We start from the raw sequence: 15262 nt of genomic DNA, 5'->3' as shown, positions 1-15262 counted from the left end.
CATACAGATGGAGTGCTGACGGCCATCTTGTCACTGTGGGGAAAGAACACACCTGCAGTCTGAAGATGGACTTGGACAACTCCTGGGCTACAAAGCAAGGCTGGAAACTGCACTGTTGTTTTGTTTCAAGACAGAGCCTCACTGGGTAGCTCTGGCTGTCCTCGAACTAGCTTTAGACCAGGCTGGCCTTGAGCTCAAAGATCCACATGCCTCTGCTTCGCAAGTGCTGGGACTACATGCATGTTTTGATAAACACTAGTAAAGATAATACGGAGAATGCTGAGGGAGAAAGAACAGGAGACTTCGTTTACATGCTGGGCTGAGTAGGCCAATGAAATTTATGATATTAAAGACCACACTTAACAGGTTAGGCTGGGTGTGGTGGTCAGTGCACTAGTGTGAGGACTAGGAAGGCTGAGGCAGGAGGATCACCACCAGTTCAAAGCTCTCACAGACCAAGCCAAGGCTACATACAGCAGAACCTTTTCACTCATTTCCCTATTTCCCAAAGACTAAAATGTGCCGAGCCCTGTACTGGTCTGGGAGTGAGTCCGTGGGCTCTGTCCTCCTAGAGCCTAGTTGTGGGAGAGGGGGTGATGAGAACATACACAGGCATGTCCTGTGGGGAGAAGTTGTCTACCTGCTAGCAAAGGCCTCTCTGGTAAGGCTCTTAGACCCGAAGAATAGGCAGGTCTCTGTTGAGAGGCTTCAAGCATAAGAGAAAAAGTACAGAGGCCTTCCCCAAAATACTGTGCACTGTCTGCAGAGGCCCCGAGGCAGGCGCTTGCTTGGGTTGGGGAAGCAGGGTGGGGGGCAGGGTGAGGGGAAGCTGGGTGAGGGGAAGCAGTGGGGGCAGGATGAGGAGGACTGGGTGGGGGGAAGCAGGAGAGATGCCCGAGCTCGAGGAGCAGTGGAGGAGCCCTGGTTGCTAGGGTTGCCACAGCCTGTATCACCCAGCCAGCAGAATCCCTGGCCACCAGTGCTAAGACAGGGCTAATGGCCCTGGAGGGTGTTCAGTGACAGATGGGACAGGAAGGGCAGTGAGAAGCAGTTTTCACGTTTTTTACTTAAACAACAGAAAAGTCAGCTTATTCTTATGAGCTGGTAGATAAAGGAGATGGCAGGGTCAGGGTGGGTTTGAATTTCAGCTGGAATTTGAGGTACCTGTAAAATATACTTCATGTGATGAGGAAAGCCAAATTCCAGGGGTGGTGGCCAACACCTGTAATTCCAGACCATGAGTTTGAGACCAGCGTGGCTCACATAGTTCCAGGCCAGCCTGGGCTCGAGTGAGACCCTTGTCTTGGGACACCTCCAACTGTTCTCTGCAAGTAATTTATTACTGATCATGACCATGCTCAGATTCCCAAGTCTCCCACATTGCAGCCCCCATCTCTGCATGGTTTCCTGGAAAGATTCCCCATCTACAGGGGGATCCTGGGAGAAGTGACACTCATCCGGTCCATGCCCTGGAGCAGCAGCAGGTGACTGGGCAAGCCAGCTCTGAAAGAGGGCTTTGAGAGGAAGTTGTATCAGCCTGCACATCTGGAGTGAAGGTTTCTCCCACTGAGTGTGGAATGGGGGCTCCAGGAAGCTGTCTCATCAAGCCCTCAGCTCTGGCTAGTTGTAGCCTGCTGGCTCTGGGGTTGATAAGATTCTAGCCCTGAGGCTGCTCTGCCTGCCATGCTAGTCCAGCGGGCTCCTCTCCAACAGGTGGCTGGGGACCCGGAACTGAGGGGGTGGGGGTGGGCTGTACCTATGGAAAGGTGGCCTGGGGTGAGGCATGGGGTGTAGCCAGTTAGTGGGCTGCCCTTTCTCAGTCTGGAGTCACACAGAGGGACTTCACTTTGGTGTGTATGTGTGTACAGTTTCTTTTTTTTTGTAAAAGTTTATTCATCTCAAAGAGATCTGTAGCTAACACTTTTCGGGCCTGCTCTGAGGGCTGCTGAGGGGCAGGGCAGTGAAGACCAGCCCTTCTTTTCTGGGTGCAAAGTGGCACCCCTTTTGTGCCCGGCACCTAACAGTGGCCCCTTGTGTTGGGAGTGCTCTTGGCACTACAGAGTCTTCCTCTTGGTTTTGTAACGATGGCTCACAATGCTCCTGCCTCAGTCTGAGTGCCGGTGTGCCTTGCCATGCTTCAGCTTTCTTCCGTATTTTGCACAGAATAGATACCACACAGTTCTGCATTTTCTTTCTGCTTTTTCACTGAATAAAACCCAGCGAGGGGGTTGGGGGCTTAACTCTGTTGGGAGAAAGCTTACCCCTATGCACAAAACCCAGGTTTGATACCCAGCACCACAAAAAATACAAGGGTGGTGCACACCTCTAATCCAGGGTGTCCTCTGCCATGGTGCGTCTTAAATGCCAAAGGCCTCAGGAAGCAGCAAAGCACATTTCTGAAAACATCTAGCGTGCCGTCAACTGTGCCAGCCTGGGGTCTGGTCCACCATTCCAGGTTCCATTGACGGTTCACTGAGGATTCAAGAGAACATAAACTTCTGAAGCTTATTCTGCTGAAGCCTCTGGGTGGTTTTGCTGGGTGAGTGGGCAGCAGCTGGGCCTCAGTCCTGAGGAGCAGGAGCTGGCCAGGCTCACACAGCCTGTGGTGTAGGCCAGCTCCTTCCCTTGAACCCCTGAGTGGGACCAGAGCCTGAGGGCCAAGGGCAGAAGCTCACCTGTGCCATCCCCAGTGTGGTCTTGGCACAGAGCCCGGAGGTGTCCTGAACAGTACTGAGCAAGAGCTTCATGAAACACTGGGAAAGGAAAACTCCACCTTCACCATCCCCACTGTGCTCACCAACTTTTATGTCAACCTGACGTGAGCTAGTCATTTTGGAAGAAGGAACTTCAAATGAGGAAATGTCCCCACCAGACTGGCCTGTGGGCAGTCCTGTGGTGCATTTTCCTGATTGGTGACTGATGTAGGAGGATTCAGCTTGGTGTGGGCGGTACCACTCCTAGGCTGGTGGTCCTGGCTTCTATAAGAGAGCCAGCTGAGCAGGCCAGTAAACAGCACCCCTCCATGACCTCTGTATCAGTTCCCATCTCCAGGTCCCTGCCCTGCTTGAGTTCCTGTCCTGACTTCCTTCAGTGAGGGACTAGGCTGTGGAAGTGTAGGCCCAATAAACCCTCTCCTCAACTTGCTTTTGGTCCTGGTGCTTTATCACAGCAATAGAAACCCTAACTAAAACAAATTGGTCCCAAGTTGTGGAATATAGCTGTGACAGACCTGACTATGTGTTTGGGGAGGGTTGTAGAAGGACTTTGGAACTTCGGTCTGGAAGAGCACTTGGCAGATTAAAGGATTAGGCTGAGAGCAGGGCAGACAATGGAGGCCTGGCTTGTGAAGTTCCAGAGGGAAGCTTGAGAGTCCCTTAAAGACTATCTGAGCCACTGCATATTTTGAGTTAAGAATCTGTGATTCTGGTCACCTGGGGCTGAAGAATGAGCCATAATTGACGAGAGACCAGAACCACCAAAGTGAAACAATCACCACTGATCGACTGGTGCTGAGAAGTCAGCCATGATTAAGAAGAGGATCGTGGAGGATCGTAAATCTGGAAGCACTTCCTCAGGTCAGCACACAGAAGCTGTGGTCCAGAAGGGCCCGAGGCTGCAGCTCATGCGTCCATTGAACTTGGTAATGTGTCAAGTTGCCCAGGTGGTGCTGGTTTGGGAAGCATGAAGGAGGTCCTGGGGAGCAGCTGAGGCTTGGCACTGTGTGGCAGGGCTGGAGTCCCTGAAGGGAACCCAGGGGAGGCTGCTGGTGAAGGTGCAGTCTGGGGACAAGAGAAACCCCAGAATTGAAGGGATCATGGAGAGAAGTGGAGGCTTGAAACCATGTGGCAGGGTCAGACTTCCTAAGGGAGCCCAGGAGAGGGGATGGATGACGATACAGCCCAGGTGCAGAGATCCCAGTATTTTGGAGATGCCAGTACCAAAATGGGACAATCACCAAGGACAGCATCATCCATGGTGTGGAGCTGGCCTGAGCTCAGGAGACAAGCTGTGTGACAAGCCCTTTGGAGTCCTGAAAATCGTGAGTACTGTAGTCTGGCATTAGAGGTTACACTGTTGGTCTGACAGTCGCTGTACCCTGGCTCGTTCCTCTAGGAGTAACAAAGTGTTTAACTTTTTTGATTTTTCCAGGAGCCCACAGTTGAGAGATGAGAGTTTCAGAGAGGTTATGGATATTTTAGAAAGACTTACACTTTGAAATAGACTTTGGATGTTTAAGGAGATTGAACTTAAAGTGTTTGAAATTGTAAATCTGGGACTTTTAAAAGTTTGTAGATGAATTTCTAAACGGTCTTATTAATGTGTTTTTTTTAAAAAAACACATGGGTTGGGGATTTAGCTCAGTGGTAGAGCGCTTGCCTAGCAAGCACAAGGCCCTGGGTTTGATCCTCAGCTCAAAATAACAAACAAACAAACAAGCAAACAAAAACCCCACAGAGCCAGAAATTGGGGTGAAAGCCTGAGAGAGATCAGAGGACTAGGGACAGCCACAGCTAACCTTGCCTCACCGATACCTCAGCTCCCAAATGTGAGCTACTCCTGTCTGCCCACACCTATATGCCTTGCTGTTCTGCCATCTGATTTGATCTCTCTGTCCATCTACATCACTTCTTCTTCCTGCCCAGCTCTGTCACTTCCTGTCTGTACAGACCTCCAGACCTCCATGGTTAACTAGTGTTGGAATTTAAGGTGTGTGCCACCACACCTGGCTTTGTTCCCAGTGTGGCCTTGAACTCATAGAGATCCAGACAGATCCCTGCCTGCCTGCCAAGTGATAGGATTAAAGGTGTGTGCTTATACTGCATGACTTTTGTGTTTACTTATTGCTTGGTTTTTCCTCTGATCTCCAGGCAAGCTTTATTAAAGCACAAACAAAATATCACCACATTTCAGCACAAATAAAATATCACCACAAAAGTTGATATTTTTTAAATATTTATTTATTATGTATACAGTGTTTGCCTGCAGGCCAGAAGAGGACACCAGATCTCATGGTTGTGAGCCACCATGTGGTTGCTGGGAACTGAACTCAGGACCCCTGAAAGAGCAGCCAATGCTCTTAACCTCTGAGCCATCTCTCCAGCCCTGGAAGTTGAGCTGTTTTATATTGTGATATGAGTGAGATCTTGGGGATGGAGAAGAATGGAAAATGATGTTTAACGGTGACGCATTTGTGTGACAAGTTGACAAGAAGTCAGTTGAGGAAGCCCTAAGCAGTGTTCTTTCATAGCTTCTGCTACACTTCCTGCCTCCAGGTTCCTGTCCTGCTTGAGTTCCGCCCTAACTTCCCTCAGTGATGAACTGTGACCTGGAAGTGTAAGGGAAATAAAACCTTTCTTCCTTGGTCATGGCGTTTCACCACAGTAATAAAAACCCTGATTCGACAACTACCTTTATCGCCATCCACAGGCTCTCCATCACTGCATCAGCATCCCCATTCCTGCAGCTTGCAAGGCTGGATTCAGCCTCCCAAACAAGCCTGGTCATTAGGTCGGATGCAGTCTGGCAGGGCTGCCCACCTGCCTCCCTGGCACACCTCAGTAACTTGCTGCTTTACTTTAAGTAAATTTTTTACTTAAAAGACCAGGTCCTGTGGAAGAGCAGCCAGTGCTCTTAACCACTAAGCCATCTCTCCAGCCCCATATGTGATCACTTTTTTAAAAAAAGTATTTGAGTCTAGCATGAATGCAAGCTTGTAATCTCAGCATTCAGGAAACTGAGACAGGAGGGTTGCCAGGAGTTCCAGGACAGCCTGGTCTTCATAAGGTGACCTTGACTCAAACAAGCAAGTGTGTTTTAATTCAATTTGTTTGTAGAGGCTTCCAGGCGCTGTCAAATTAAAGCGAGAGGGACTGGAGCTGGGTTGAGTTCCCAGCACCTACATGTCGGCTCGCAGCCATCTGTGACTCTAGTTCCTGGGGATCCACCTCCCTCTTCAAGCTTCCGTGAGCACCAGACATATATGTGGTATACATCATGAATGCAGACAAACATTTATACATGTAAACATAAAAAATAAACCAAAAACCCCAAGACATTAGAGGGCCTGGGGATAAAGTGCCGCAGTGCATCAGGCTTCGATTTGATCCGAGGCAGCACCACTGTTAGTTTAATTGTCAGGTAACCTTTAGAAGTGGCAGTCACTTCAAAAATAAACGTGTGGCATGGGGGATGCTGATCAAGTGGACTGCACATTGGCAGGAGAAGGCAGCGAGTGTGAAGTTGGAAGGCTAGATCTGCCCTGTTGGAGTCCCATCTTTTCTTGGAAGCTTTTGTTCAGCTAGGCCATGAATGGGAGACTCACAACCTTGAAAAGTGCCCTGCTCAGGTCGCTGCCTTCCTAAGCAGAGCCCCAGGAGAGGGTGTATTTGATTCTGGACCCAGCTGGAATGTGGTTGGTGTTGGTCCTGTGTTCCACAGCGCAGGTTTCTTGAGTTGGTGGACCTGCAGCCTGAGCTGTGTATGCTGTGTGGTCAGTTAGTATTTGTGGTGCCCGATAAGCCCTAACAGTTGAGTGGGAGGCCTGGCCCCTTGTATTTGGCGTGCAGCCCCAAGAGAATGGGGTATGCACAGCTCACAGGCGAGAAGGAGGTCACCATGCCTAGTGCCTCTTGTCCAGCAGGTGGCTGTGCTTGCACGGCCTTATGCAGGAACCACAGCCACTCGGCACGCTTAGGACAATTATCCCTGGTGGTGGATAATATCATGTCATTAGCCTGTGAGACATCATCTCAGCACCGGCTGGGTCTCAGAGCACTTTGAAATATTTTAATTATACAAATATGTCCATAGCTACTCTGTAGAAAGATCTCAACCATGAAGGCTTCATAAAGCAAGACTTGAAATGTCTCCTTCCTGCCCTGTCTTCCCTCTTCTCCAGGGAAGCCCCACCCTGTGTTCCTTCCAGTCTTTCTATGAACTTAGAAACTGTGCAATGGAACAGGCCTAGACCCACACAATTTGTGCTTTTTTTTTTTTTTTTTTTTTGCATGTGGACATTTATTTGTAAATACATAAGTAGTAGGAGCCATTTGTACACTTCTTTGCAAACTGGGTTGTTTTCCAGCCCGGCACCACTTGGAAGTGTGCCTGTGTCCAACTGATTTTGCATGAGAGTGGGGGAGTGTTTCTATGGGACACCTGTGTTGTAATGTAACCATATTTTTATGAATGGATGACTCCTTAAAATTTAACACACTGATTACAGGATGTAGAGAAATCAAGCTGCACTGCCCTGAAAACTTCCTCCTGTTGCCCAGTTTTCACAGTGCAGGCATCTGGGAAAGAAAAGTCATCAGTGATATTACAGCAAGCCCTTCCTGCCACAATCCTGACCTGCCAATCAAGACGTGCCCACAGCTGTGCTAGTGCCAAATACCGAGGCCTGCTCCGCAGGAGGCGGTTCATACTTGGCACTCTAAAACTGGCAAAAGCCTATGGCTTCAGAGGTCAAAGGCTGTGACCTCTGTTGAGGTGACTGCTGCTGTTGGTCTGCTGAGCTGACATGTAGTCAAACTGCCTTTTAAGTATTTATGGTTATGCCCTGTTCTGCTTAAGGTTTCTATTGTGTGACTAATTGTCATGGCCTAAAGCCCATGGGGAGGGAAGGGTTTGCTCCATCTTACACTGCTATGTCACACTCCATCACTGAAGGGAAAGAATGTAGGAACTAAAGCAGAGGTCATGGAAGATTGCTTCCTGGCCTGCTCCTCCTGGCCTACTGCACAGCTCAGAACTGCCTGCCCTGGGGGTAGGGGTGGGTAGGGATCAGGCAAGAAGTGGGGTGGGAGAGAAGGGAGGTGAGGTGCGGAGGTCAGAGGAAAACCTGTGGGAGTGAGTTCCACCACCACTGTCAGGGCCACCATCAGCAGCCATGACAACCAATGCCTTTGCCCACTGAGCCATCTCACCAGCCAATGGCTCAAGTTCTTCCTTCCTTCTGACAGGGTCTCACAGATCTCAGGCTGGCCTCGAACTTGCTGTGTAGCCAAGGATAGCCTTGAACCTCTGGTCTCCCTGCTTGCTCCTCCCAAATGCTGGAATGCCATTTTGCCTGATTTTATGTGGTACTGGGATGGAGCCCAGGGCCTGCATGATTAGTGCCAGCTAGGCAAGCACTCTACCAGGTGAGCTGCTCCCTTCAGAAATTACTAGTCTTTTTTATTTCTTTTGCTTTTTTTTTTTTTTTTTTTTTTTTTTTTGGTTTTTCGAAAACCAAAACAGGGTTTTCTCTGTGTAGCTTTGCACCTGTCCTGGGACTCACTTGGTAGCCCAGGCTGGCCTCGAACTCACAGAGATCCGCCTGCCTCTGCCTCCCGAGTGCTGGGTTTAGAGGAGTGGGTCACCACACCTGGTTGCCAGAAATTGCTATTTTTTCCTTTCTGGACCATTTCTGGCTAAAACTGGATGCTATCTCACTGATTATGAGTTTTTTTTTTTTTTTTCTCTTCTAATGTAAACATTCAAAGCAGTATACTGTATATCACACTTACACAGGGGTACAGTTCTGGTTATTTTCAGGTATCCATCATCTTCGTTTTTGTCTCCCTGCTCTCCCTGTGGTCCGGTCTTTACTTCAGTGGGACCCTGTCAGAAAGCTGTGTCTTACCTTTACAGTGGGTCATTTTGGTAACTATTCCTCATGGAGGGGGAGGGGGAAGGCGCCAGTCTTCTCAGTCCTGTCCATCAGCCTGGGGGCAGGGAGCAGCTGGGGGCAGGGAGCAGTTGGCCTGTGGGCTGCAGGTGGGAACCGTTAGCAGCAGCTGTCTGGCAATACCTGAAATCAGCAAACAGCAATGAAGCAACAGAAATGTGACCCACAACCCCAAAAGACCACGTGCAAGAATGTAGTAAGACCAGCTCCACCTCCTGCCTGCTTGTCCCCTGAAACAGAGGTGACGGCCCACTGTGGGAAGCAGAGGAAGCCCGAGTGAGTGTGTAAAGGACAGATGAAGTCTCAAGTGAACGTGTATTGTTGGCGTGGCCATAGCCATGTCAAGGACCAGTGCTTCAGACCCATGGAAATGACAAAGCCTTCCTCGGGTCTGAGTGCCAGTGTTGACAGTGTGTGCGAGTGCTGAGTGTTTATGAATGATTGACCAGTGTGTGCAAAGCCAGCAACTGCAGCCTCCTCCTCCCAGAAGTTTACAGCCTGACCTTGCTCCGGACACAGTACATAATAAAAGAGCTGAGGTTCCTGCGCCCACCAGACCCGGGTTTTCTGTTTGTCTGTCCATTCTTCTTTCTTTCACTGCCCCCACCCCATCCACGGCTCCAGCATCTAAGCTGTGCAGGATGAGGTAGCCCCCAGCTGCTCTGGTCTTTCTGGCCTCAAGACTTAACAAGTTTATAACAAATGTGGTTCCCTGTCTGTAGAAACTGGCTTTGAGCTACGGCCAGGCCCCATCCCTAGGGAAACCTTAAGAATAAGGGATTTCACACCCTCCCCGCTTTCCAGGATGTCTCTTCTGCTCTCTCACCTTAAGCTAACTACATCTGTAATGTTCTGCCACCCCCCCCCCCCCCAATCACACTTGCCTCTGGTATGTCCTGTCCCTCAGAATGCCTTCAGAATGGCTGACCATGGCCCCGTGGTCCTGGCCACCCCCCCCCCCCACCCCCCCAGTCCTGCGGCCACTCGCCCACCCAGACCAAAGCTCATTGTCTGGAGGGTAATTTGCGTCAGGTTCTTCCCTAGCATTTTCTCTGTCTCCTCAACCGGCCGTGCCCTTTTGATCTCTCTAGGGAGGAGAAATGTAAATGTCTGTCAACTGAGTGATGGGTAACTGTTTCCAAGTTTATTTTAAAGACACAATGAGGCTAGTGGTGGGGCCCACCTTTAAACCCAGCACTCGGAAGGCAGAAGTAGGTGGATCTCTGAGTTCAAGGCCAGCCTGGTCTACAGAGTGAGTTCTAGGACAGCCAAGGCTACACAGAGAAACCCTGTCCATAAAACAAAAACAAAAACAAACAAAAAGAAAGATGATGGAAAACTCTTTCTGCCTACTAGACTGTCACACACAACCCCAACCAAAGAGGCCAGACCCAGAGTGCTGCTGCGAGATTGCATTTCTCCTTTATTTGAAGTTTGTTATTTTTTTTAACCAACACATCAGGTTTGTTTTGTTTTGTTTTTACTTTTTAATTTATTTGTAATTTTTAGGTATGAATGCTCTGCATGTACACTTGCAGGCCAGAAGAGGGCACCAGACTTTGTTCCAGATGGTTGTGAGCCGCCATGTGGGTGCTGGGAATTGAACTCAGGACCTCTGGAAGAGCATCAGCCAGTGCTCTTAACCTCTGAGCTATCCCTCCAGCCCCCATTTTTTAAAAATTGGCAGTTATTAATTGTCATGATGTTGAGTTTCATTGTGACACTCGCGTGTGCATTCTTTCCCGATGCTTGGATCACCTCATTACTCTCTTGCTCCCTCCCACACTGCTCTTATGGTGGCTGTAGTGTCACAGCCCCACTGAGCACAGTGGTAGTTCTATCTTCACAATCTGCTTCCAAGTATACCCACCTACTCCCTACCACCCCACACCACCCCTGAAGTGTGAACCTAATTAACCTTATTAATAAAACCAGGAGTCAGACAACCTGAAAGATCAGAGAGGCAGGGGAGCATCCATCAGTGACTTCTTACTTCTCCATCCTCTGACAGAAAGGGGCAGACTCCTGTCTCCTGCCGGCCTTATTGCTTCCTTCTGAGTGCTGGGATTAAAGGCGCCCAGCTTCTATGGATAGCTAGTGGCTAGTTCCGCCCTCTGAGCTCCAGGCAAGCTTTACTTGTCAGAACACAAAATACCATACAACCCCCCCACACACTCTCCGAACCCCCAGCTCCCTACCCTCCCAACCCCACACTAGAATTTTTTTCTCAAGTCCCTTTCAAAACTTTACTTCCCACAGCCATTCCAGACTCTGGTGTTCAATAAATCCCCTAACCACTGCCACAGGGGGTAAAGGGCAGTCTTAAAATCAGGTTGTTCTGGCTGGTGTATGATCTGACCTGTGTGTGTTTGACTCCTTTACTGATTCTTGGTTGGAAGAACTTGCCATCCATTTCTTCATGGCTGCTTGACTTTTCAGCCAAGGCTTGGTCTCTGGTAGAGTAACAGGGCTTCAGGGAAGACTAGAGGAACAGGATCGGGGGTGGGGTGTGAGATGGAAGTCTGCTGACCTTGGGGCAGCATCTCAGACTGCTTGGTCAGCTGATCTGGTTTCTGTTTGTTTCCAAGATGACCCAGGCAATGAATAACTGCCACCATTTTGGGTTTCCAGACCACATCCAAAAGGTTTAAGATCTCAGTCTTAGTTTTGATTTCTGTCCCCCACTGATGATGTCTTCATTATGATTCCATGGTGGCAAACGCAAAGCAGTAGTCAGTATAAAACTCTTTCCTTGGGCAAGCAGGAGTCCCCTTGGGGAGCAAGCAGTTCAGCTGGTTGAGTGGGATTGGCTGGAGCACTGGGTCTATGACTGTGGTTTGCCATGAACCATGAGGCTGCTCCTTCCTGTGAACAGAGTCATGTCCAGGTTGCATAGGGAGCATCTGGTAGAGTCACTGGCAGAATTTAAAGCGGCCACACATGAGAACCTGACGGGGTTGGTCTGGTCCGAATAGCAAAGGCAGATAGTGGGTATTCGGGCACTCAAGATCCACTGGCGTGGGGTCCTTTGAGGATAATTTTTAAACAAGGGATCATCCTGCCTCCACTGTGTCAAGTCATCTGGAGAGGTAGGCTACTGGCTGTTGCCAGGGTTCCGATTTTTGAGTAAGTACCCTCTCGCCATTCCCTTTTTTCATCTATGTACAAGGAGAAAGGTTTTTCTGTATCTAGCAGGGCCAAGGCTAGGGTGGATTTCCAGCCTGGGCTAAGCCTCTGACCCCTTGAGTGGCAGCAGGGCCACAACTGATCACCATCCTTCCTCTCTGGTGCTAAAGTTGAGAGCCTCAAACATGGAAAGTTTAACCAAGCAGGAAATACAGAGTCTATAGTATGGATTGCCCCCAAAAGTTCACAAACTTGCCTTTAGGTCTGGGGCAAGATTACTGTATGGTCTTCTAAATCCTCTGGTTGGACAGCTGTCTCTTACCTTGGGTTAGTTGGTATTCAAAATGGGTGACCAATTGTCTGCAAATTTGGGCCTTCTTAGCTGTCATTGGGAACCAGTTTTCCCAGAAGACTCAGGAGGTCAAAGGTGGTACCGGTGATCTGCCCAATAGGCGGCCATGTCTTTCTTTCCCTAAGGCCTCAATGAACAGAGTGGGTGAATTTTTGAACCTTGTGGCAAACAGGTGCAACTCAATTGGCTAGTTTTAGGGTCAGTCCATTCAAAGGCAAAAAGGGGCTAACGAGAGGGTGCAAGCCAGCTAGCAAAGAAGGCAAATGTTCCCTTGGACAGTGGTAGGTAGAAAGTGACAGACAGGCTTAAACAGACACAGATAAGACAAGCAATAAATACAAGAAAGGTTAGACAAACCACAGATGGCTACCATGATTTCATCAGACACTTAGACAAATCAGTTTATCTAGAGGCCCTCAGACTAATGGAATTGCCCTTCCCCAAGACCGCTGAGGTGTCCACAGGGCCTGGAATCTTGGATCCGTATTGCTTCCGAGCTAAGATTTCCACAAGAGCACACTCACCAGGTGGAAGATCAGACTGGAGCAGACTCGCTGGCCAAATCCTGGAGCGCTCCTGGGGCATGAGGGTGGTGCCAACCCTGGACAAGCCCCCAAAAGTTGAAAATGGGGTACTTTCAACCAAGAGAAGGAGGCCAGGATGAGCCCTTAATGAATTTGAGGTTTTTACTGAGCCACACAGAACCGGCACTGCCAAAAACTACTAAAGTTCTGCATTCCCCACTGATACAGCTGTTGGTTAAGTAGAGCAGGTTATTAACTTTTTAATAAGAATAAGGCACAATTGTGTCGCCACAGTGTCTCTGGTCCGGGAGCAGAAAGCCTTGCGGCTTCGGAAGTCGAATAAGACAGGTTAGTGAAAGTTCCTGTTAACACTGTCCATGCCCGAGGGCCAGGCTGACCCGTGTTAGCAGGGACCTGTTAGCCCGCGGTTGGCCCGCAGCGGCCAGGCCAAGCTGATCTGTGTGTGTCAGCCCGCGGTCCGTCCCGGCTGACCCGCGTGTGTCAGCCCGCGGTCCGTCCCGGCTGACCCGTGTGTGTCAGCCCGCGGTCCGTCCCGGCTGACCCGTGTGTGTCAGCCCACGGTCCGGTCAGGCTGACCCGCGTGTGTCAGCCCGCGGTCCGTCCCGGCTGACCCGTGTGTGTCAGCCCGCGGTCCGTCCCGGCTGACCCGTGTGTGTCAGCCCGCGGTCCGGTCAGGCTGACCCGCGTGTGTCAGCCCGCGGTCCGTCCCGGCTGACCCGTGTGTCAGACCGCAGTCAGGTCAGGATTTAGCAAATCTAGTTTTCTAATGTTAGTGCTGGTTCCTGAAATTTCCTCGCTAGAAAGTTTAAAAGCAGGCAAAATTAATTCTCAGCATATGAAGTCCAGGTTGGATACCTAACTATGGTGGACTGTAGTGAGAGGTTGGTGTAGGTCAGCTCAGAGGCCCCTGGGGTTCTGGAAGGTTCTCTCCCTGGTGGTGTTCTTTGAGTCAAGCCTTTTTTTTTTTTTTTTTTTTTTAAGTTTTTGTGTTCTGTTCTCCATTATATTTTAGTACATCCTCTACTATATTTTAGTAAATCCTTAACAAAAGCATTACATTCTTTAATTGCTAGATGCTGTGTCTATTTATTCATTAAACCAAGCTTGTTAATTCTGCTGCTCAAATTGGCATCAACTTCTGTCCCTTTTATTACCTGTGGGCTGGTCTGTAAGTCACCATCAGACGCATGTCAAGTGTTCCCACTGTGGTGCAGGGCAGTGGTGGCCCACGCCTCTATTCTCAGCACTCGAGAGGCAGAGGCAGGCAGATCTCTGAGTTCAAGACCAGTCTGGTCCACAGAGTAAGCCTTTCATATATATATATGTGTGTGTGTGTGTGTGTGTGTGTGTGTGTGTGTGTGTGTGTGTGTGTGTGTGTAAATTTTCATGGTAAAGACTGCTTTATTGGTGCAGTTAGTACACATCAATAAATATTGATCCCCAGAGAAGAGCTCATCAGATTCCTGGTCCATCGAGTGCTGAATGAAACTGAACCATGTGAAGACTGGGATGATGACATCAGTTCTGCTTCTTGGGGAATGCAGCCATAACTAACATGTAGATGGCATACGCTGTTCCACCAACTCTCAGACCCATCGTGGGTCTGTAGAGGAGGGCACCAGCTGCTCTGCCCTTCAGATGCACTGGGACCCCATTGTCCTCCTGAAACAGCTTTTGTTTCTCTGGAACTTTGTTTTCAAAATGCCTTTGTGAAGTAGTGCTGATGGTCCTCTGGGCAATCTGATGGAGGGTCAGCCGATTCTGAAACATCTTGGCTCAGTTGCTGCCCACCAACCTCGTCTACTGAACATCAAAAACAAAAACAAAAAACAAAATAAACAAACAAACAAAAAAAGCAAAAACAAAAAGAAAACATGGAATGCTTCACGAATTTGCATGTCATCCTTGCACAGGGACCATGCTAATCTTCTCTGTATCGTTCCAATTTTAGTCTATGTGCTGCTGAAGTGAGCACCAGAGTGAGCCTTTCTAAAAACAAAACAAAATAAAACAAAACAAACAACAACAACAACAAACCATGTCAAATCCCCTAGGAATGTTCTATGAAATGGATCTGTGGGCCCAGGCAACTGGTAGGACCTAGAAATCATTTATTTCACAAACTTTAGAAAACAGGATTTAGAAATGGCTGCGGATATCAACACCACCCCCTCAAGCAGCATTTCGGCACTCCTTCCGACCTGTGCGCAAACAGCTTGGTTCCTCCTTTCCCAAGATGGGAAGCACTATTTATGGCAACTGAGCATGCGTCTCTGTGGGTGGGCAGTGCTCAACACAGCATGCATCTCTGCTACAAAAGCTGTTAGTGACCATCCTCTCTTTGCATATGACACAGATTTGGTTTATGAAGCCAGAATTTGTTTACAGCTCCAGAGAGAATTTTATCTTACTTAGAAAAGGGGGAAGTGTTGATAGGAGTTAGGAACAAGACTCCTTGACTTTGCAGTTAGGGTTCCGGGCCTAAGGTAAGCATGATGCCTACATGCCTTGGCAGTGGCAGTTAAAAAGGAACAGAGCCCCGGGTAGTGGTGGCACTTGGGAGGCAGA

The 15262-nt window shown here is 49.1% G+C and overlaps 1 protein-coding gene and 1 non-coding gene across 2 annotated transcripts; both read right to left on the bottom strand.

Annotated features, from left to right (window-relative positions):
* Positions 1-14151: 14151 nt before the first annotated feature.
* On the bottom strand, positions 14152-14464 carry LOC118578900 (cytochrome c oxidase subunit 7A2, mitochondrial-like). Its single transcript, XM_036180174.1, has one exon. The coding sequence runs from the start codon at positions 14462-14464 to the stop codon at positions 14213-14215; it is 252 nt and encodes an 83-aa protein (XP_036036067.1). The 3' UTR covers positions 14152-14212.
* A 98-nt stretch (positions 14465-14562) lies between these two features.
* LOC118578922 lies at positions 14563-14669 on the bottom strand. The gene has a single exon (XR_004944312.1). It is a non-coding gene; the product is annotated as a U6 spliceosomal RNA (small nuclear RNA).
* Between the last annotated feature and the right edge of the window lie 593 nt (positions 14670-15262).

This window comes from Onychomys torridus, chromosome 2 (genome assembly GCF_903995425.1).
Source record: "Onychomys torridus chromosome 2, mOncTor1.1, whole genome shotgun sequence".
NCBI lineage: Eukaryota > Metazoa > Chordata > Mammalia > Rodentia > Cricetidae > Onychomys > Onychomys torridus.
Note: the sequence above shows the minus strand (reverse complement) of the source record. Positions and strands in the feature narration are given on the sequence as shown.